This window comes from Pantherophis guttatus, chromosome 1 (genome assembly GCF_059756535.1).
Source record: "Pantherophis guttatus breed Tessera chromosome 1, ASM5975653v1, whole genome shotgun sequence".
Taxonomy (NCBI): Eukaryota; Metazoa; Chordata; class Lepidosauria; order Squamata; family Colubridae; genus Pantherophis; species Pantherophis guttatus.
Genome location: NC_142063.1, coordinates 69648304 through 69672346, shown reverse-complemented (window position 1 = coordinate 69672346; position 24043 = coordinate 69648304). Strand labels below are relative to the sequence as shown.

The 24043-nt window shown below is 35.8% G+C and overlaps 1 protein-coding gene across 1 annotated transcript in view; it reads left to right on the top strand.

Annotated features, from left to right (window-relative positions):
• Positions 1-24043, top strand: part of LOC117665646 (cytosolic phospholipase A2 epsilon-like) — a 57890-nt gene that overhangs the window by 17229 nt on the left and 16618 nt on the right. The window contains exons 4-16 of the mRNA XM_034417785.3: positions 1207-1343; positions 5060-5191; positions 8308-8348; positions 10794-10836; positions 11854-11911; positions 12561-12712; positions 14503-14592; positions 16997-17034; positions 17344-17479; positions 18253-18389; positions 19267-19489; positions 21501-21615; positions 23046-23183. Coding sequence (XP_034273676.2) covers positions 1207-1343; positions 5060-5191; positions 8308-8348; positions 10794-10836; positions 11854-11911; positions 12561-12712; positions 14503-14592; positions 16997-17034; positions 17344-17479; positions 18253-18389; positions 19267-19489; positions 21501-21615; positions 23046-23183 — 1440 coding nt within the window. The remainder of the gene's footprint in view (positions 1-1206; positions 1344-5059; positions 5192-8307; positions 8349-10793; positions 10837-11853; positions 11912-12560; positions 12713-14502; positions 14593-16996; positions 17035-17343; positions 17480-18252; positions 18390-19266; positions 19490-21500; positions 21616-23045; positions 23184-24043) is intronic.

Genomic DNA, 24043 nt, shown 5'->3' with positions numbered 1-24043 from the left:
GTATTTTAATTTTTAGAGTTTTAAATCAGCCAAATTTATTTAATTATTTTAATTTTTAATTATTGTTGTGTCTTGTGTTTTTAAACTGGCTGTACACCGCCCTGAGTCCTTCGGGAGAAGGGCGGTATAGAAATAAAATTATTATTATTATTATTATTATTATTATTATTATTATTATTATTATTATTATTATTATTATTATTATTATTATTATTATTTCGGCCTTTTTTGAGGCTTTTTTTAGGCACATTTTCGGGGCTTTTTTCAGCCTATTTTTTTCTGAAAAATGAAGGAATGAAGGAGAAACTTCCTAACAGTGAGGACAGTTAAACAGTGGAACAACTTGTCTTCAGACCTTATGGGTGCTTCATCACTGGAGGTTTTTAAGAAGTGACTGTTAAGTCATTTGTCTGAAATGATATATGCTTGAGCAGGAGGCTGGATTAGAAGACCTGCAAAGACCCTTCCAGCTCTATTCTGATTGATTAAACTTCATAACCTTAGATGAGCTGCCAAAGAAGCAAGATAATTGTCTATACAGTATTATATTAGAAGCAGTTTCAATAGCTGTACAATATAAAGGAAGGGAATTGTAGATAAAGGTAATATATGTAACTGTTCACTGGTAAATAAAATAAGAGTAAAAATGTCACCCTGTTGTAGCAAAGGTCATTGTTGCCATAGAGCTTCTTCTTCCTAGAGCTTCTTGTACTTCTAGAGAGAACCAGAAATAATTTATGTACAGTATAATAAAGGCATAATAATAAAGGCATTTTATGGAGCCATTACAGACAAGGGCATGTTCAAAGGACAGCAAAGAAGGTCATGTGTATTATATTAACACACAAATGATGTGACATACTCCATTTATGTCATTTGAATGTTGGTATCACGATGCATATGATATTTTTGGTGCTTGTAAAATAAACATACTCTTAGAGACCATGTATCAATTTCTATGTGTTGAGTGGACATAGTGAAAGTGCTTAGGTAGTTCTATGGATTTATGATCTAAACTTTAATGTTCATTCAGCCATTGTGAATTCAGAAATTAGATCTAGTTAAAAAAAACCTCTTGGTTTCTTTGTACTCTTGGTATGTGTATATGATCTTGTCAGGGATTAAAATAAATTTTAATAATAGTATGTCTTCTAGGAATACTGCATTAATCCCTCCTTTTTTTTAAAAAAAATTAAAACCCAACAGTTAGCCAGTCTGATTGCTATGTGAGCTTGTTCCTGCCATCAGCTTCATTTGAAACGGCTCGGACAAAGAATATTAAGGACTGTAAAGATCCAGTATGGAATGAAACCTTCTGCTACAGGATACAGAATCAAGTCAAAGTAAGGCACAAAGTGATTAATATTACTCTTAATATTAATAACCTTAAAACCTAAGAAAATATATGAGGTACGTATAGTCCATTAGTCTAAATCACAGTGGCCACTTATAGAAAGCTCACAAATAGGACTTAGTATAAGAATAATTTCTCATTCTGCTGTCTGTTTGCAAACTAAAATGAAATTCTGTGAACTTCTGAGCTTAAGCAAATTCTGCATTATTGTTGTGGCCAACATTCATTCATTCATTCATTCATTCATTCATTCATTCATTCATTCATTCATTCATTCCTCATGCCCTAGTTACCGTATGGACTACTGTAATGCTCTCTACAAGGGGCTCCCCTTGAAAAGCACCTGGAGGCTCCAACTGGTCCAGAATGTAGCCACGCGGGTGATTATGGGCGCAGCTCATTACGCCCATGTAACACCTCTCCTACGCGAGCTGCACTGGCTCCCAGTGGTCTTCCGGGTGCGATTCAAGGTGTTAGTTATCACCTTTAAAGCGCTCCATGGCTTAGGACCTGGGTACCTATGAGACCGTCTTTTGCCACCAATAGCCTCCCACCGACCAGTTCGTTCTCACAGGGAGGGACTACTCAGGGTACCGTCAGTCAAATTATGCCGACTGGCAACTCCCAGGGGGAAGGCCTTCTCTGTGAGGGCTCCAACCCTTTGGAATGAACTGCCCCCGGAGATACGGAATATCCCTGATCTCTGTGCTTTCCGCCGTGCCCTCAAGACCCTGATGTTCCAACAGGCGGGGCTAAACATATGAACATGTGAATGAATTTTTTAAATGTTATCTAATTCTGGGTTTTATTTAATTGACCAAACTAAGTAATAATTTTAATTAGCAATTTTATTATGTTTGTGTGTCTATATTTTTCTTGACTGTACACCGCCCTGAGTCCTACGGGAGAAAGGCGGTATAGAAATATAATAAATAAAAATAAATAAATAAATAAATAAATAATACTGTGGTCAAAGTATTTTTAATGAGTATTATTGCTAAGAGGTGCCATTATAATTCTTTCCTTAACTCACAATGTCATCAATTTGATCATAGACGTTTTTGTAAACTGGGACATAGTTCCCCAGACTAAACTGAGCATCCCAAACTAAAGCTAAATTGAAACCTGTTAGGGAATTCCTAGAAGCTTGGCACTCAGATGAATCAGACATCAATAAGCACATAGAGATAAATCTTTTTTAAAAAATTATTTTTATTGAATTTTTATTGAACATCAGGCACAACAAAAGAATGGATATAAAAAGTCATAGAGCTAGTAGAAATAACAAAGGTGATTGTTTTAATTATTTTAATTAAATAAAAGAACATTCCAGTTTTGTTTCTGCTTGGAAACCACTTCTGAACTTTGTACTCAAGGAAAAAAAAATTATCTGATTTCTATACAGAAAGTAGGTGACTATCCTACAATTAATTTTAATCTCATCCAAGTACATTTATGAAGGACATACTGTACTTTCAACTGGGATATCACTCCCCAGAATAAATTGAGCATCCCAGACTAAAGCTTAAATTGAAAAATGCTAGGGAATTCATGGAAGCTTGGCACGCAGATGAATCAGCCATCAATAGGCACCTAGAGAAATACCATATTTTTATTTATTAATTATATGTGACACACACACCCCATCTCATTATCTCTACTAGCTCTGGTGATTTACACACCATTCAAAAGAAGCAATAAAAAAAGAAACAAAAAGATGGCATTTCTTGGAGATCCAAACACCTCCTTGCCAGCAATTAACACCCTGATAAGCAGGGATTAAGACCAGAAAGAATATCAGGCAAACAATCAAGCAATAAACAATCAAGGAACTACCAACTGAAACAAAGCAGTCGATCACACCCTAATCAAGGAACTATCAAGGAGAAAACTATACCCGCACCAATACAGACAGGGCAAGCTACTGTACATAAGCAGAGAGAAAACCCCACTCCCTTCTAGTACTGAAGATGTTACCTAGCTGGATAAAAGAATGTCTGCACAAGAACTTCACAGAGGGCATACTGTTATTATTTAATATCTACTAACGTGATATGAAAACACATATAATCTTTAAATTATGAAAACACATATAATCTTTAAATTATATGAACTCTTAGTTATTAGTCATAATCAAATACATTATATATGTTCTGTAGTAATTTCTGCTTAATAAAAGCCAGTTCACAGTGGGCAAGGATGAGCCATAATATTTTTGGTATACCCTGGGTATTGAGCCTAACAGAATAAGTGGCAATTAAACTGTAAGTCACAGCCCCAAATCTACCAATCATTTTGTAAGTAGGAAGGAAAAGATATTTCTCACATTACATTTTGTATATCACAGCTGATATTGTTTCATAGTTTAATATTTGATGTGGGGGAAAAGACACACTTTTTCACACTTATTCAAAGTATGGCTGCATTGCTGCCACAATTAGAAAACTTGCAAAGGAAGAATATTGTCTCTCTTCCTCTCCACCAAATTATTATCGCTATCAAGTGCAATCTGCCTATCCTACCTACCCTTCACTTGCTTTTATTAAGCAGAAATTATCATAGAACACAGATAATTTATTTCATCATAGTTAAGAGTTCATATCATTCAAAGATTATACTAATGTTTTAATATAGACTAGTAGATGTTGGGTAATAACAGTATGCCTTCTGTGAGTTCTTGGTTGTTTTTCTGCAGATGTTTCATACTTGGCTAGATAATATCTTCATTGCTAGAGGGGAGTGGAATTTTCTCTCTACTTATGTACAGTAGCTTGCTCTGTCTGTATTGGGTGGGTGTAGTTGGTAATTCCTTGATTAGGTGTGGGCCACTGCCTTGCCTGTGTTGGTAGTTTCTTGATTGTTTATTCCTTGATTGTTTGCCTGATGTTCTTTCTGGTCTTAATCCCTGCTTATCAGGGTGTTAATTGCTGGCAAGGAGGTGTTTGGATCTCCAAGAAGTGCCATCTTTTTGTTTCTTTTTTGTTTATTTTATTGTTTCTTTTGAGTGGTGTGTAAATCACCAGAGCTAGTAGAGATAATGAGATTGGGGGGGTGTCACATATACATTTAATTGTGTGCAGTGTGCGCAAGCGTAGAGCTGCCAGGAGACAGGAACAATTAAGGAAACAGGATCGAGTTGGGAGTAAGGCTTGGAGATGATTGGTCCCTCTCATAAGACATAAAAGAAGCGAATGGGATGTGAGTTTTTGCAGAAGCAATTAGTTCATATGGCTGATTCAAGATTTGAAACTTCTGTTTGTGACTTTGTGCCAAGTTTGGCCTTGCCCTGCATCTGGAAATTAGCTTTTTGGCAATGTTCCATATGAGATAGGTGGGAGTTGATAACCTTCCTCTGAAAGACTGTTTATCAAGCTTTGCAGACTGTAAATAAAAGTAATTTACAGCTGTATGAATTAAAGAGATTTGCTGGGACTAAGTTTGTGCTGTTTAATTTCTAAGGAAGCCTAGGTCAGAACAATAATGTAAGAATCAACTATAGCTTTGCTTTCTTCGTCAAGCTTAGAATTCAAAGACTTATAGTCCTAATACATACTTTGATTTTAAACTATAACTGGAATTCTGTAATGAAAATGAAATTGCCTTCTTATGTATGAAGAGAAGAGTCTGACCACTGAATATTACTCTCTTTTTGGTTTGGTGGTCTAAATTCAAAATCTGATGATTTAAGTTTCCTTCTCTTCTCAGAATATTTTGGAGCTGATCGTTCATGATGAAAACCACTGTCTTTTGGATGGTGACCCCTTCACTGTTCTCTTCGACATTGCTAAACTTCAGCTTGGAGAAACAATTTGCCTCACATTTCCATTGGATCCAAAAGTAAGGGGCAGAATTGCTGGTCAAAGGAAGGGCATGATTAACAAGCAACAAAACTGTTGACATTTACTGGTGGGGGAATGGGAATAGATGAACACAGATTTAATGGGAACTTTCAGCATCAACCCATCTCACCCCTCAAACACAACAGGCTAGGAAGGGCAGGGTGGGAATTCTAGGAACCTTATTGGTGTTCAGATATATCATGGCTAAACTTTCCAAATTCTTTACTAGAAATGTTTTTTTTTTAATTTATATTGAATTCACATGTGTAAAACAGACATTCAGATGTAATCATTCTTCAAGAATAATACTTTGGAAGCAAAATGTCATCACTGTTATTTTATCTACAAGAGGTGACTTTAAGGAGTTTTGGTTTAAATGAAGTGGAAATGGCATTCAAACATCAGTGAACTGATTGCAATTGTGCTTCTACTGGATTCAGGTGAAATGAAAACAAGCCTGCTGATTATGTTGCAGACATCCTTTTTAATATAATAATTTTATTAAAGATTACAGATTTTATAAATACTAGCAACTACAATATGTATTTTATATATAATATTGCAAGAAGAAAAACATATATAATAGAGGGGAGAAAGTAAGTGACTTCTCCCTCATCACAATATGATTAAATTTTAAACCACTTATCAAGTTCTCTTTAAAAATAACAAAGACTTTCTTCATCCCATACCTCATCTACTTATCATAAGCTTTAAAACCTTCTATCTTAATTAGCAAAAGTCATTAAAAGTTACCAAAAAGAACAACTTATCTATATATATAAAAGCAAAAACCACTCTCATTAGTCATGATATCTCCAGAACTGTAAAGCCTACAAACTTGAAATTTGCCATGTATGTTCCTCTTGGCTTCTAGGTGCTCACTAAGAAAGGATTTTTCAAAATGACCAGCAGAGCATTAGTATTTCCTATATTATTATAACACGCTCTGATGCTAATTAGTTAGACGTTCTACTCCCCCTCCCAACTTGAAAATAACTCTGGAGAGAATAGGATAGCATAGGACAGGCTTCTGTGGGGCAAGCCTCATGGAGAGAAGGGGCTAGAAAGCCTGAGGGAGAGAAGGGGAGAGGAGAGGATCTATGGGGCCAGCCTGAGGGAGAGAAGGGGAGTGGAGAGGATCTATGGGGCCAGCCTGAGGTAGAAAAGTGGGTAAGATAAGAGAGGCTTCTGTGGAGTCAGCCTGAGGGAGAGGAGAGGAGAGGCTTTTGTGGGGCCCGTCTGAGGGAGAGAAGGGGAGAGGAGAGGATCTATGGGGCCAGCCTGAGGGAGAGAAGGGAGAGGAGAGCAGGGGTGAAATGCTCCCAGTTTGGACTGGATCACCTGATCTGGTAGCGAGGGTGGCGGGTGGTTCATAGAACTGGTAGCAAAAATCCCTGCCCCCCCCCCCCGCCCAGCTGAGCCGCACAATCATCAGAGGCTTTTTTTTATTTTTAAAAGCATTTTTTCTACAAACTCTTTGGCTGAAAAAAAAATGCTTTTAAAAGTAAAAAGAGGTTGTAGAAAAAATGCTTTTAAAAGCCTCTGACAATTTAAAAAAATGTTTTTAAAAGAAAAAAAAGCCTCTGACGATCAGGCAACTCAGCTGGGATTGTCATAGGCTTTTAAAAGAAAAAAAGAAGAAGAGATTGGACAACCATTTGTCTGAAATTGTATAGGGGCTCCTGTTTGAGCTTTGAGATGGACTAGAAGCCCTCCAAGGTCCCTTCCAACTGTTATTCAGTTACTTCATATTCTTCCTCCCTTATTCCGTACAGTTTTAGTTTTTAGTACCCTCAAATATACTGTAAATTGGTTTCTTTTCATTCCTTTCTTTGTTTTTTCTCAGAAAAACCTTGAAAACTTTAGCAGATCTCTGTCTTAGAGCTGGATTTCTTTTCATTTTTCTTTTGCCTCTTGTCACAGAATCCTTCAAAGTTTTAGCAGGCTCTTTCATCCAGTATAGGAAGATTAAATTACTTGCCTGGTTTATTATATGTATGCCCTTTTTAATTGTTGAAGCCTCAGCCAGTTTTATTTGTACATCCAGTATTTCATCCCCTTCTATATAATTCTTGTAACTTGTCATTTCCAAATCCACATTTAAATTAGTTTCAGTCTTATCCAGTAGAACTTGTTCCTCTTCCACCACATCATTTACAATCTGTTTATCAATAACAGCAGATATTTTTAAAATTAATTTCTGAATCCATTGTTTCCAACTATCCTTAAATTGGATCCAATGTTAAAACATCTTGTTCCATTCTTGTCAAGCAATTTATGTGTTCCTCCTTTAAATGCAATCTTTCGTTCCTTCTAATTCCCTCTAGTGAACAAACATCAATATCCCAGCTTATTATGTTTCTGTTTACTTCAAAAATATTTTTTCTGAGTCTTTATGTTCATATTCAGAAATCATTTCAGTATCAATTCTGAGGGTTCTCAATATTTTAGAAATAATTTTAAAAAAGTAATTCCAAAAGTGATTAAGAGATGAGGACTGATTCAACTTAAACATCCTTGGCGGTATTATTAGCTTATGAGCTTGATGAAAGCCCTCAACTCACAGCTTCAAACACAGAAGTGTCTGCAGAAACACTAGTTCCTGCCATCTATTCATGAGTAGCAGCTGTTCAGACTATATATGGGTGCTCTCATGATCTATCCTTTCCCTAGAGCTATTTCTGCAGCTTGAATCCAGTATCCTATCACCCATTTGGCCATAATGTTGTCCTTGCTGTTTAGGAATGTCTGTTCATCATGTCCTCACTGGAATTCCTTCAATATGTTGCAAATATCCCAAGATATTTAAATTTAATTCTCAGGGAAGTGATAGCAAGAATCAGACAGAAGCTTCCTGCTAAAATGGGTACAATACCCACATAATGAAATGAAGACACAAGACACTAAAATAAATATTAAGAGGGCCACCGGTTTATTTAACTTAACTACTAGATACCATAATACTTATATCTAGAGTGTGGAAGCTGTAAAAGAAAAGATATCCTATTACAAGAAATTAATATATCATTGTGTATTAAAGGAATTTATGTAAGTGCATTTTCTGGAGATAACTCCGTATATGTCATAATGAAATAATGCATTATTTTTTCATAGATTCAAGAAAATCTGGAAGTAGAATTTAGTCTGGAAAATATGTAAGTACTTCCTAGACTTTTAAGAATTTGTAACATTAAAAAAAGCTTCCCTGCCTGCTATGGAAAATATAGGCAGTGAGGCATTAGATATTGGATAGAACTTGTCCAATTTTGTGTGCCTCTGCCTGATATCCTGGCATGGAGTATGTGGGCATCTTAGCATTTATAACTTCCATCTCCCTTCAGCCTTCCTTTATTCTTGCACTATTCACCGAGGCTCTCTTTCTCAAATGATGGATCTGAATTTATGATTCTATTGTCATATACAGTAGACCAATTAGTAGTAGTAATAATAGTAGCTATCTTCAAATTACACAGATTTTTTAAATGCCTATTCTAAAACTACCAGATTAGGATTATAAAAAACTCAGGTGACCCTCAAATGATAACAAAAAGTAGAAGCTTTTCTGTTACTCATAGTCCTAGTCTATTCTACCCTGATAATATGGAAAAGTGCCAGTTCAGAATCGTTGGATTGATTAGGAGTTAGGGTTGGTCATCATTTCAATGGGAAGATTGGTATTTGGACAGATGACTTGACAGGTCTTTTCCTCAGTGCTAAATTAAAACATTCTCTGCCCAGCTTTAAGACATGAGGAAACATTACCAACTTAAATTTTGCTCTCTGTCAATCCCTGCCTTATCTTTAAAGCTCCTATTAAGACTTGTTGTTGCATAGTGATTTTTGATATGGATAGTATATTAAGAAAAGACTCTGATTAAATCTTTTAGCTTTGCTGCCCTCTCCCTTTCTCATTGTCATGACCCGTCACAAAGATATCCAGCTTGATGACTTTTATGCTATGGTCCAGTCACTGCCTCTAAGCTCAACTTACTTCACAGAATTGTTGCTGTGGCGAAAATGGGAGGACAGAGCATTATGTGTGATCCCTTGAGCTCCTGAAGAAAAGGTGGATTCAAAATCTATCAAGTAATGATCATCACGATCATGGCTAGAGTCATCAGTTGGTTTCATTCATTTAGGCCTGATCCAATCTCTCAGCCTCTGTTTGAAAAGCCAGATCCTCCTCTATTCAAAACTGCTGTGTCATTGGACTTGATGGGAGTTGATGGGAGTCCTTGGATTTGATAGGAAAGGCCTTGGCTACACCAGTTTAAGATGCTGAATAGATGCCCTACCAACTGAATTGTCAGGGGAAGTACTTCAGATTATACTTGGGGAAAATGTCAATGAAGACTTTTTAAATACTCCGGGCAAAACTGTTTGTTTAATGCTGAAAACAGGAGGACAGCTAAGGGTGACTTTAAAATGTCTCAGACATGGATTTAATAATTAAATATATTAATTTATAAGCCACCCAATTCCATGATGACTTTGGGTGATATACAACAGAATATTACTTAAAACAAAATAATAAAAAGAATACAAAAAGCAAACATCTGAAAAAAGAACACAAACTCTAAAAGACCAGTGAGCTCAAAGGGATTGAGGAACAGATGAAGGCAATACAGGAGGACATGCCAGAATAACAAGAGATTGCTGGATCATGTTTGTGCCATGGTTAAGTGTGAATTATAAAACACCCAACGACTTCATAATATGAAGTGGAATTCTAAATTCTGTTAATCTGCTAGACTCAAAGACAGCATTTAAAATCACTCAATAAATTTTCATGTCCAAGGATGAGCTTGATTGAACCTAGAACTCCTTGGCACAAGCCAAGCACTTTAGTCAGCATACAATCTTGGCTGATGGATGAATGGCATAGGGTTCATGCAGAGACATGATTTCCAGAACTGCAAACCTTGTTGGATGTTCAGTAGCTATTGTCTTGAAACAACCTCAGCAGTTCCAAGAGCTCCCATTTCCTTGACACATAGATATAATATCTGAGAATTCTGCCTGGGGAAATCCAGGACAAATTTAATATATGTGCTGCTTATGCCAGCAATTAAATTATTATGATTTCTGCCTAATTAATCTGAAGGATTAATTTGAAGGACTGGATTAATCAAATCCTTTATCTACAAGTAAACTGAATTATTAAGGCAATTAGAATTTAGATAGGTTAGTGCCGGGCAATATTCATTCATTCATTTCTGTATATTAATATATTATGTCTGCTTTCTCATAATTTGTCATGGAGAAAATCTATTTATGTAGTTGCTAGGAATCAGAAATGACTTGATGGCACATAATCAATTTCATTATTCCAAATGAAAATAAATTGTCAAAATGGTGTTCAGTTTCATCTTAGTCTTGGGTGTTTCATACTCTTGCCTAATTCTCCATTGCTCACCTACAAGTGATAAACCTATAATCAGTTTTAAAAGCTTCACATTAGAATGTGGCTAAACTGTAGCCAAAATAAATTAATGCAGATTGTAAGGTCATTAACTCATGTCACCCCGAATTAGATAAAAGGAACATTTAAATAACCAAAATCTGTTATGATACATGCCTTTTTATTTATTTATTTTCAGCTCAGCTCCTCCTGAGAATATTGTTACTAATGGTGTACTAGTGGTAATTTCCATTTTCCATTTTTTCTCTTTTTAAAATTTCATGTTGTTGTGGTCATATTTTAACTCTGCAGTCCCTAAATTTGACTTTGTGTGGGTATGTGAATAGAGTGGGTGAGTGCAATTAGTTGAGGTGGATAGTATAAAGTTTCAGCATAATGAAATGAGACATAAAAAAGCCTCTATAGCCATAAACAGAGATTCTTTACCTTTGTTGTATGAATAAGGAAATCTCACAGGAATTATGCCTTTAATTATAATTTCCAACTACCTCAAAGGCTTCAGAACAAGCCATAAATTGGTCAGCCTAACATAAACACTATGAAATAAAGCCCATCATATTTAATTGAGTTTCCTCTCACATAAGTTGGCATGAGGTCTAAAAGAGGCGTCCTAAGTATATTGGGAGGCAAAGACATGAGGGGAGTGTATGGTGTATGAACTACATGTATCCACAAACGCACACAAACCCATACACAAATGGTGTGGTAGACTGAATCATTTAGACCATTTTGGGAGCCGCCCAGAGATGATTATATGCTGAATGGGTTTATGCATTTAAATAAATAAATAAATGAACAAACATATATCAGATAGATAGATAGATAGATAGATAGATAGATAGATAGATAGATAGATAGATAGATAGATAGAGGCAGGCAGGTAGGCAGGCAAGCCTCTCAGGCAATTTAAGGGTCTTTTGTTCAGAAAAGTTTAGCAGAATCAGGGCATCTCCACAGAGGCAATTACATTTCCATTTTGGTTCCTACTTGAATCAATTTCAGAACCAAACATAGATGCCTCCCACATTTTAGCGCTCACAATATTTTCATATCCATGAAAAATCATGTTTAACTTCATGTATTTAAAATAGATACATAATTCTAATTCGGCTATTAATTTAGGTATTTGTTTAGATATTTATGGCTAATTCTCATGTTGTAAAACATTCCCAGTGATGTTCTATTTCTTTGAAAGCTATCTTGCTTTGACCACTAAGATTTTCTTCTCCTTTTAATAGTCCCGTGAAATTTCCTGCTTGGAGATAGAAGTGAATAATATGAAACGTGTTTCAAAAGGTAATACTTGGAAATGTATTGTTTTATATTTATTTTTAATTTAAAGGGTTGTATATATTGTTTTAATAGTCTTCCATGACTCCTGAGAGAATGAAATTTGGGGAAATTGTGGCTGCTTCAGTTCTATTGGCAGCTACTGCACTTCTGGACTTCTGCTGTGGTTTTGTGATCTTCATTTTCAATGTTCCTTGAGTCTTGCAATTCCTCATTCCCTACCCCACCATAACTGCCTGTAGGGAAGGGAGCAGAGGATAGAAAAAGGAAGGGGGAGCAAAGGAGTGGAAGGAAGGAAGGAAGGAAGGAAGGAAGGAAGGAAGGAAGGAAGGAAGGAAGGAAGGAAGGAAGATATAGGCACACAGCTTTCTTTAATATATGCCTTTAAAAACACACAGAAACATATACCCCTACTTAGCTACTTGGAATATACATGGTCTTTTATATGAAGCTTTCCTGAATATTTACTGTTTCATAACAAACATTTTAAGCCAAGTAATGTATTAGTAGATATGTAATGGTAGAGTGTGCTTTAGAGAATTGTAACATTTTACTTTAGCAGTTATCTGTTTGTTTTATATTTTCGTGGGATGCAAGTTAAATTTGACATTAATGAAGGAGTTCCCTGTGTAACTGTACCTTTACTTCTCCACAGATGAAATTGCTTTATTTACTATGCAAGGATGCTATGAAGAATCTCAGAAACTTCCATTGACTTCTTCTGTTCCTCTTGAATTTCAATGCGTCAAGTGTAAAGAATCTGCCCTAAAAGTTGAATTACTAAAGAATTTGTGTGGCATAAATTCTGTATGTTTTTAAGGCACATTTTAATTCAGAAATCAAAACAAGCCTATTTCAATTACTTGTTCTATAGCATACATTTATGTAAAAATGCAGAGGCAGGACCCCCACCAAGAACTTCTAGGGACATCTAGCCATCATTGGAGCTAGTGAACACCTATTATAACACTGATAGGTACACTTGTGATCTGTCTCATGATACTTTATTTCCATATATATAGAAGATGTGAGCAGAAAACCTATTTTTTCCTTTGTTAAACCTAATAAAATAATAATATGGTATTTTCTAAGATCAACAAAGGTATTGCAACATAAACTTTCTTGAGCTTTCCATCATATTATGAAAACGAATTATTCTTATTCGAGCGATGGTTTAATTTGCTGATGTAGCTAAACCTATTCAGTCGAATTTAGTTGGAAATGAATCATTCACTGTTGATTAATTCTAACTAATTTGGTTGTACCCAATAAGATATGCCCACATATTGCAGTTTAATATGATGGTTAACCTTTCCATGTTGGTGTTTATGTGTGTATACACACATTATTACGTGTCTTCCAATATAAATGTGCAGACAGATTGGGAGGGAAGACTTTGGGAGGTGAAATGGAAAATGAAATTCTGTGTTCCAGAATATGGGGATCAGGTGAATTCTAGCAGAGGTAAAACTCATTTGAACTCTTTTCAGTTAGCAGTAGCCATTCACCCCACTCTGTGCTCAAGAAGAATGCTAAGTATCACTGCATTGTAGTTCATTAGAACAAAAGGAAGTGGAAGCTGTCAACAAAGAATTAACAGCTGCAACAAAGAAAAAGCATCACCTGCTCTTATTGTGAATGTTTCCAAAATGTTTCCTTTGTTAATTATTGTTAATTATTCATATAAAAGATGGTTTTGATACAGCCACCTCATAAGTACGTTAAACAGCTATCTCTAAACCAATAGAAGACTGCTAATTAATTAAATTTACTATAACTGTCCAATGCTCCATGGGTGACATACAACTCCCCTCCCCATTCATAAAAATATATTAATCATAAAAGCACATAAACCTCTTTATTTTCCAATTAATGCAATATACTGGATTCTGGATTTAAAGTTGAGCTTGCCTAATATATAGTATCTAAAGGTTGAATCATGGCAACTAGACTAATTTTTGTTTTTTGCTAGTCTGAGACGTTTCCCTGTTCATCCAAGCAGCTTCATATGAGCAGTGAAACATCACAAACTAGCAAAAAAACAAAAAATTAGCCCAGTTGCCATGATTCAATTTTTAGACATCTTGGCCTGGATGATTGAGAAGCTTCATCAACATATTGCAATGCATTTTGGGAAGGAAAACCCCTGAAGTTGATGCGGCTAGAGTTGGTACATTCCAACAACTCTCTGCCTAACTAACTTGCTCTGACTGATAAAGCTGCTTGGATGAGCAGCGAAATGTCTCAGACTAGCAAAAAAATTAACGAATAAAAAAAATTAGTCCACCTGCCATGAAGCAACCTTCAGACACCTTGCCCGGAGCCCTGGATGACTGAGAGTCTTCAATGACTAACATAGCATACTTCCTGATTTTTTAAAAAAAAAAAATCCAGTTTTTTTTAATCAATATTATAGCCAATGGAAATATGTTCTGTAATAAACTGAAGATGCTCTTGTTTTAATAGCTGTTGCTGTGTGTTAAACAACAAATTAACACTGCAATCCTATAGATAGAAAGGAGAAAGTTCTACTGAGTTCAAGATTGCAGCCTTGCAACAGTTAAGGCTGTTGTGTATTAATCTGTTTTATCTCTTAGTGTTTTACAGATAGAAACACAGATAAAACTGTTTGTCTTACTTTACCTCTGGATTCAATCTCTATGGAAAAAGAAGTCATTATAACCCAGGTAAATACTGTTTCGTGGTGGAATATGGAAAAACTTTAATATCTTTTAAAAGTTTAAAAACTTAATTTTATATTGCAAAAACAGGATAGCTCAATGTGTTATTGTGAATTAAACATGTAAATGAACTTTTAAGGTAACAAATGTAGAGGAACAATCTCATCTTTAAACAATGGAATTTGACATTCCAATTACCCCAGCCCTTCTGGCTAATGGAAAGGGATGTTTGAAATGGTTCAACGATATCTGTGGAGGGCACACCTCTACCACCAACTACACACACACATTGGACAATGTGGAAACTACCAAAAGGTCTCCAGGACGTCAGAGAGAGATCTTTTAGAGATACTAAGAATTTTTTGACTCTGAAGGAATGCGTTCAGTTGTGACTTTCAATTCCTCAAGATTCCTCAAGTAATGTAAGGAAAATGTTATTATGCAGACATGTAGATGAAATATTACAAACAGGCAGGATAAAATTGCTATACAGGTATTTACAACCAGTCAACTATTCAAAGTTACAATGGACCACATTCCCAGTCACGTGACTGCATTAGAGACAGTCAGCAACAGGCACACATTTAAAGTGTTTGCATTATCCCACAGTCATTTAACTGCAATTTACAAAGTTGTTGGGCTTTTTTGGCCAGAAACTGACCTTTACTTCCAGTTTTTTGCAAAAACAACCTGTAGTAAAAAATGAGTTCTCTTAATGACTACTGCAAGAAAAGGCTGTAAAATTGGTCACATAGCTTTATGACTGTCAGACTTACAACAATAATGGGCAGGCTCCAGTATGGTTATAAATCAAGGACTACATGTGCTTTGGCACTTGCATAAAATGCGAGGTATCAAAAATTTCAAACATGTAGGCCATGGGTGTCAAACACGCTGCATCACGTTGCTGTCACATGACATTTCACGACTTTTTTCCCATTCGTGGAGATGGGATGGGCATGCCCAGCCCTGCCCCGGGCCTACCAGTTTGACACCCCTGATGTAGGAAGATGTCTGCAATGTTACCCAACATGAATAAATTATGTTCTGGGATGATCTCACAGAAATCATGTCATTGGTACGATTTAAAAATCTTTTTCATTTGCTTATTGGAGAAGAAGAAACCAATAATAAAGGTTATTTCTTGTGGCATTTGTTCTTTAAACTTCAAGAAGATTTTGAAATGTAAAAATTAATTTGTTTTTGTGATTTGCCTGTTATTATTATTTAGCATATGATGAAAACATGACAAAGAGAAGTAAACATATACACTTCATATACAATTACAATCCATGTAATTATTCACAAAACTTTTATGAGGGGTACGGCAGAGGCCTCATAACTGGATGGCGATCGCCTCTGGTGTTGCTTCATGCAGGTCTTCTAAGGAACCAGAGAATGCATAACATGGGCATCCTTGCACAATATATTTAATATTTTAATGTTTAATTTATCTGCCAGGTAGGTCTATTATGAGCTTTAGATTAAATTCAATGGCTCACAGAACTTGGGCAAAAAAAAATTCTTAGTTAGAGAAGGTATAGTTGCTTGACTTGCCTGATTTATGGGTGTGTCCTTCCTGGTCATGATAGTTAAAACTGAATTCTACTGGAGCTCCATCTTGTCTTCTGACTGCCAATTGATGTTCATGGATATGTTTTGCCAATATTCTACTCTTTTGTCCTATGGAGTATTTTTTGCAGTCCATACATTATATTTTTGAGAGCCAGTTTGAAATACTAGATCAGGAGTCAGGTTAGAAGCCAGGAGACTCTAAATTCTAATTCTGATTTAGGCACAAAATTGGGTCAGTCAGAAACATTCTCAATTCTAGGAAAGAGGCAGTGGCAAACCACTTCTGAAAAAAACTTGCCCAGATAATTGCAGGATGTCACCAGGCAGTTGCCTGGAGTCAAAAATGAAAACATTATATTTTTGTAATCATTTCGGATTTGTCATTTGATTTTCAGGTTTGCTAAGATTGCTTTAAAGAGATTTTGTTGCTTTGTGGGCGATTGTGATGCCAGGAGCTTATAGCATGGTGATTTCTGAGATGCCTTTCTTTGATATATAGAAGAATAATCTTCTTTAAGATTATTACACAGTCTTTAGGAGGACTGTGATGGTTGTGTTGTAGTTGACTGGTGTATGGATTGACTCTTTTCCATGAAGTTCATTGTATTAGAAAATGTTACATACATATTTAATCCTGTTTTCTGGAATTCAAAATATAATTGTGCATGTGTGAAGGAGGGAACAAGGGAATATGTAGGTAAATATAGAAATTGATGATTTTTCCATAAAAATGTCAGAAAGCGATCTCAAAAAGTCTCATTCAAATAAATAATAATTAACTTTCAATTAAATTATATTTACTTTAACAAATTATTAACAGCATTTTTATCTCTAGGACAAATCAATTGACTTATGTGTAAAGGTAAAAGATTGGTAAGAGAAAATACTTTGATTTATTGATTGACAATGGGACTTCAAGCTGGAGCTTAACTAGATTTTTTTTCCCCATAATGATCTGTCCCTAACCTGGTTTCTTTAATCTTGCAATGACTTTTGTGCATGATGCAATAATCTCTGCTGCCTCCACTATCATCTGAGGTGTTTCAGTCATATGGCTGGGTTAAGATGGAAGTGTGGTTTTGCTTGAGATTCTTTTTCATATTACTGGATATTATTATAGTGTCTTCCTAAATTAATCATAACAGTGATAATTTGTTTCTTTCATTGTGGACTATATGCAAGGCAAAAAGAGCTTGATGTACGTTTAGACTATGAACTGTGTCCAGATGAACAAATATTTATACAGAAAAGGAAGAAAATTGTAGCAGCTGCCCTGAAAAGGGTTCTTTGCATGGACAACGATTTGCAAGATCAAGAGGTATGTAAAGCATAACCATTGCAATTCAGTATGGAAAAATAAGACTTAGTTTTCCGTTAATTATCTATACCTCTGGCAAACCTAAACATAGATGGAAGAGTTATGCAGATTTGGAAATAGGATGGAGAAGACTGATAAATGAATACATTCATAATTTATCTAGGTTAGACACAGAAATATTTTTGCATCATATTATGTCTTGGATACCGTGAGTATCCTAGACTAAGCCAAGTCCAAAAACTCCCAAAAATTCCTGGAAGCCTGGCACTCAGATAAATCAACCATCAAAAGGTACATAATAATAAACTAAACTATATACCATTCAAAAGAGACAATCAAACAGTCAAAAAGGAAACAAAAAGACTTAGACATCTCCTCATCAGCAACACCCAGATGAGCAGAGATTAACTCCAAAATTAATATTAGACCAACAATCAATAAGCAAACAACACCACAATCAAGTAATTACCAATTAAGACAAACAAGCTAATAGTAAACAGCAGCCCAATCAAAGAATCATCAAGACCACTCCCACTGACACTGACAAAGCAAGTATATAAAATGATAGCAAACTAAGAGGAGGCGGGGCTGGCATCATGATGAGACGACAGGAAGTTTAATAAAATAAATATTATTATTTATTTAGGGGAAAAAATCTGGGAATTTTTTTCCAATTTTGATTTGTGAAGTTACTTGGCCATTGTTATTTGCTTCTTTTTATCATTGATAAAATGAGGTTTTTTTCACTTCATTGGGCTTTATTTGTTGAACAGATACCTGTGGTAGCTATCATGGCCACAGGAGGTGGAGCTCGGGCATTTACAGCTTTACATGGCCATTTACTTGGTCTTCAGAAACTGAATCTCTTAGACTGCCTCATGTACATTTCTGGATCTTCTGGTTCTACTTGGTAAGAACGATATAAGCAAAGGATTTATTTTTGAACCCCTCTACCTATCACATATTCTGACAAGAAGAGTTGCCTTGTGGTGCGATGGATAGCCATATATGTAATAAATAAATAAAATAAATAAATACATTTATCTTGGCTTTTCATATTATACTATTGCTAATAAACATAATCTTTTAAACATCACTCTAATTTGATGAGGAAATGGAACTGATGGGCAGAATTCATACATTTAGAATTTATTTATTTAAAACATTCCTATATCTGCCCATTTTTAACTAACTAAATGATCCCTAATCAAAAGTTAAAGCAATATATAAAATTATATTAAAAATATAAAACTAAATAGATTAAACTATGTTACCTAGGCCAGGGACTGCCTTTTATTCCTCTGGAATGTAGTCCTTTGCTCCCAGGGATTCACCTCCTGAATATATTCCCACACACTTTTCCTGCCTTTGTGGTCTTGTTGTATTTTTAAAAAAATCATCTTTTTTCTAATTATTGCTAGTCATCAGATTAGCAATAATTTCCCATGATAGCTCAAAAACAGAGGAAAAAAAATACAAACTTGAAAGTGACTTTTTAAAATTTCTTTTGGTTGACTTGGCCAAAACTTTGTGTCTGCATTTATTGGATAGGCTGAATTAATTGTGTTTTTGTTCTGCTTATTTTCACTATTATTGAATATTTAAAGGTATTTTGGCAGGAAAATCCTAAAGTTGCATCACAATTCTTCTTGTTCTTCCTTTTTAACAGTTTTTAAATTAGCATGATGGTTAAGTGTTTAAATATTAAATATTACATCATGTTAATAACCCTTAATATAATTTAGGGAATTGTAACTCTCGTTATCAAGCTGTGTCTTTTTTTGTAGGACACTTTCAAATCTGTATGAAGATCCTGATTGGTCACAGAAGGATCTTTTAGGACCGATTGCAGAAGCTCGCAAAAACATGTCCAAATGCAAGCTGGATTGCTTTACATTAGACCACTTAAAAGAATACGATGATATTCTGAAGCAGCGGAAAAAAGATGGCTACAAAACCTGCATTACTGACCTCTGGGGACTTTTCATTGACCAAGCATTAGGAAATGGGGTAATAGAAGTTTCTGATTTCTCAATTATGAAAGGGTTCTGATAGAAGTCTGAATATACATGCTGAAAGATCAAGGCAATGCAAATAACACCGTAATCTTATCCTGACATTCAGTTTGAATGTGCAGAATACAAATCTTCTCAGCGTTCCTCAGCGTTCCTAAACAAATCTTGACAGCCCCAAACAATCTACTATGAAACTGGAGTTGGCAAATGGTTTATTGCAGCTGAATGGTAGCTCCAAGGCAACGCTAAGTTACATTAGTTTAAAGTTGGCGCTGAGAGCAACTGCCTCTCAGTGTTTTTTATATGTCCGTGTAGACTCCACCCATCCCACACAGATAATGAACAGCTGAGCTATATCCAGCTGAGTGAGGCATGCAAACGGCCCATTACTTATCCCTGTGCTGGCCCGTGACATCATCAAATACTGCTGCCTCCTCTGCTTGTCTGTGAACCTTCCTTTCGCTGCCGATCCTCTTCCCCAATGCATCTGGTCGCCTAAACACCCTGTGCCACCATCACCAGCCCCTATGAAGAGTTTCCCCATGCTTTCAGTATCTTTGGGTCACGTACCCATGGCCTCCTCTCCTCCTCCTCCCATATGAGTTGTTGAGCAGGAGATCGGATTCGACAAATCTGGTATGGGATTGAAGGTACCTGCACTGATTCCTCCCCCCTCAAAAGTTTAAATTCACATTATGCTGCCTCTTCTTCTGACATCTTCACATCCAATGCAAAGGTTATGAGGAGATTCTAAGTACCTTCAATGGAACTTCTATAGAATATTCCTTATATTTATCATGCAATTCATAACAATGGAACAGGTGAAGATGTGACATTGGGTGGTAGAGCACATGGTGAGCCTCTATATAATTTATGTGCTCAATACATTCAGCTCAAATGTCTATGGAGATTCTGTGTCATCCAGGTCATAGTTGTCCCAAAGGTGCTTTAGATAGGAGTTCCTAAACACATAGCACAACATAGGAGAATAAATGTTTTAAAGAAATATAATATTTGATTTGCTGTTGTTGGATTTGTGTTTACCTTTGTTTGGCTGATAATTATATGTGTATAATTTTTATAGTTATTTTAATATCCCAAAGATACTTTTTCAAGAAGCACCTGGACTTTCTTGTTTTTCTTCAAAGAAACATCTTTGAAGAAAAACAAGAAAGTCCATTTGCCTTTTGAAAAAGCACTGTTGAGACATTCAGATCAAATACCTAAATATGATGCTTCTCCCTTCCAGCTCAGTTATTCTATTATTCTGTTTTTGAAAAGGACTTCCAAATTCACAGCACAATGTAAAAATATTTTGTTGGCAACTCCCCAACTTCTTTGTATACCAAATGTAAAATTCTTATTTCAGGTACAAAGTTTGTAACCTGACTTCTCTTGGTATTTCACGTTTTTTATTTCTAAAACTCTTCAAACCCTTTTAACTTTCTGCCATTTTACATCCTAAAACTTTTCTAAAACCCAGTACCATAGAAAAGGGAGCACTGTAGATAGCTTATCTCAGATTATTATTAATACATAGAAAGAGACCTGGGAGGGGTACACAAATTAATGTATACTGGTGTTGTTTTTTTCATAATGAAGTTAAGAATTTACACGAGGACCATATGAAATATTTAGGGAAACTGTTTTAAGAATGGGAGAAGCTAAATAATTTAGCTTCTATATGACTGCAAAAATGTGATTTTGGGCAGCAAAAAGTAAAAACAAAAACACAACAGAAATCACACAAACATATTTTGCAGGTTGAGCTTGCCTAACACCTTGGCCCCAATGCCCAAGAGAACATTTTTGGTCAGTTCTATTCTTTTCAAGGAACCCAGATGAAATATGAAAGGGATAGAGAAACAATGTGAGAATTTGTTCCAGAAATGAATCCAATATATGAGGAGAATGAAATTAAAATTAGGATTCTTCCCATTCTTTTTAGTTCCGATAGGATTAAATCTATGACATTTTTGTGATTTGTTGTTGATTTTTTTTTGCAGAGATGTAGCAGCACACTTTCAGAGCAGAAGCATGCCCTGAATCATGGTCAGAGTCCTCTGCCCATGTATGTGGTCCTGAACACCAGGGACAAATATAGCCTTCAAGAATTTAAAGGTAACATTACCCACGTTGATTGTGACTCAACAATAATAAGGGGTCTTATTGGTCTGCCAGGAAAGGCAAATATTTATTTCATTTTAATGTGTACTACAGTGCTACTGTTATTGGTCTACAGCCCAACGAAGGAGTCTCAATGCCATGGTATATATTATTCTCTAAAATGAATGGTGAAAGTTCTACCCTGTTCCCTACCTCTTCTTCCTCTTTCCCTCTTATGAGGTCTTCTGAAGAAATGAAGATGTGATGCATTGCTGTAGCTTTGTCTTGCAAAGCCCCCAAAAGCAAGATATCTCTTTAACACTGCCTGTTAAATTGAGGGAAGGAAAGAATAAAAAATGAAGTCAGAAAATGAGGAAGAAAAGATAAATATGAAAGAAGACCCGTGGAATGAGAGAAATTATGGAAGAACCATCCAAGTATCTATCTTTTTCTTTTTGTCCTTGGAAGGGAGTCTTTCAGCCATAACATGGTTGTACCAGTGGTTGGTTGCCCCCGGTTCGCACCGGTTCTATAGAACTGGTAGTAAAACTGGTGGGAGGCTCCGCCCACTGACCCCAACATCATCAAAATGCTTCTGCGCATGCGCAGAAGAGTGCGCGTGCGGCCCCATTGCGAACCGGTAGTAAAGGTAAGTAGAACCCACCCCTGGGTTTTACGTACTTTCTCAGAACGTAGGATACTTTGAATATATTCTTGATTGATTATTTTTTTCACTTCCGTTCAGCCACTGGTTCTTGGATAGAGTAAGGGAGATAATGGATTTTTGGATTTTGGACAATTGCTGGTAGACCTATGAGATGCATGCTTAGAATATCTAAGTAATTGGGTTTGGCAATAAGGTTTTGAGGTATTGGCAATTAAGAGCAAAACTGTGGTGAGCATGAAGAAGCAGCAGGAAGAAAAGATTAATTTTAATCATTGTTCTCTCTAAGCTTTCAGTTATTGCAATGATAATGAACAGTAGAACTATCTGACAGCAAAAAGAAGACTTTGGAGAGCATCTGCAAATGTAAATCCCAACAGGAGAACAGGGAACATTAATTCAAGAGCCAACATAAATACCATAGACTCTCATGTAAACTAATAGGCAGGATTGTCACCTTAGTTCTTTTGAGATTTTCAATTACTGATGACCTGATGGATTAGAGGGGAACAAAAAACAGTGTGAAGATTAAAAAAAGACAGCCAAAAAAGTGATAGTGGGCACTTACTTGTAATCATTGCTTTGTCTTTTCAGTGCTATTCAACATTTCATTTCTCCCTGTATATTTTGTATACTTAGTTTGATGGAAATGTGGCCAAAAAAAGCAACTAATAAGTATTAAATTTAAAAGGCTAATTGAGTTACATTGAACCATTGCAAAATCATATTTTGCAAAACCAGTGTTTCATTTGAACCTGTAAATGATATGATTTTGTTGTAGAGTGGATGGAATTTACTCCTTTTGAGGTTGGATTATTAAAATATGGTGCTTACATTCGTGCTGAAGACTATGGAAGCAAATTCTTTATGGGTCGGATGATGAAGAAGATCCCAGAATCTCAAATCTGCTTCATGAAAGGTGCATTCAAGATCTTTACCTGATTTTTTTTAAAAAATACAACCTTCTGAAAAATAGTTTTCCCAAGGCAGTTTGCAACTTTCTAAAATAATGTTTTGACTAATTAAAAATTATTAGTGTTGCTAAACGACTCATACACGTTCCATGAAACAATGCCATTTCTTTTCAGAAATTCTGGTTCCACTTGTCTGAAAGCTGCTAAAAATAACGTTGAAAACAAAAATCAACAAGGTTGATTGTTTTAGATTGTAATCTAAAGCAACGGGAGGGGCATATGCCACCCTGCCACCCTAGACAGGATAGGATATTTCAAAGAAACCACAGGAGAAAAATGTGGAACAGGGATGGGCACATTTTGAGGAGGCACAGAAAAGCAAAAATCTATTTTGCTCGCTCATTCATTCATTCATTCATTCATTCAATTTCGATTGTTGCCAGTCAATGATTCTTGGTGACTTACAATTACTATAAACACTGTCTTGTTGATCCCAGAAAACACACTAGTTAGTATCCCATGTCCATATCCAGTAATGGGACTGGACAGATGGAACACAGAAGGAAAGCAAAGTCAGAAGGGAGCCACAAGCAAGAGAAGCTTGAGGAACACTGCTCCAAAGCATTTTCAGTTTCTTCCAATGTGGTACCATAAATTCGACAAGTTGGCACTGTCGTCTGTGATTGTGAATTGTAACAGATCATACTCAATAGTACAATAGCATCCTACTTAAGGCAATTCTGTACGGGTGAATTCCTTTTGTTCTTTTAATATGCTTTTAAGGAGAAAACATGACTGAACAGAAAATACTTTCTTTTTCCTTGAGTCTGCCAATTTCAACAATGATAAAAATAAGTAAAGACTG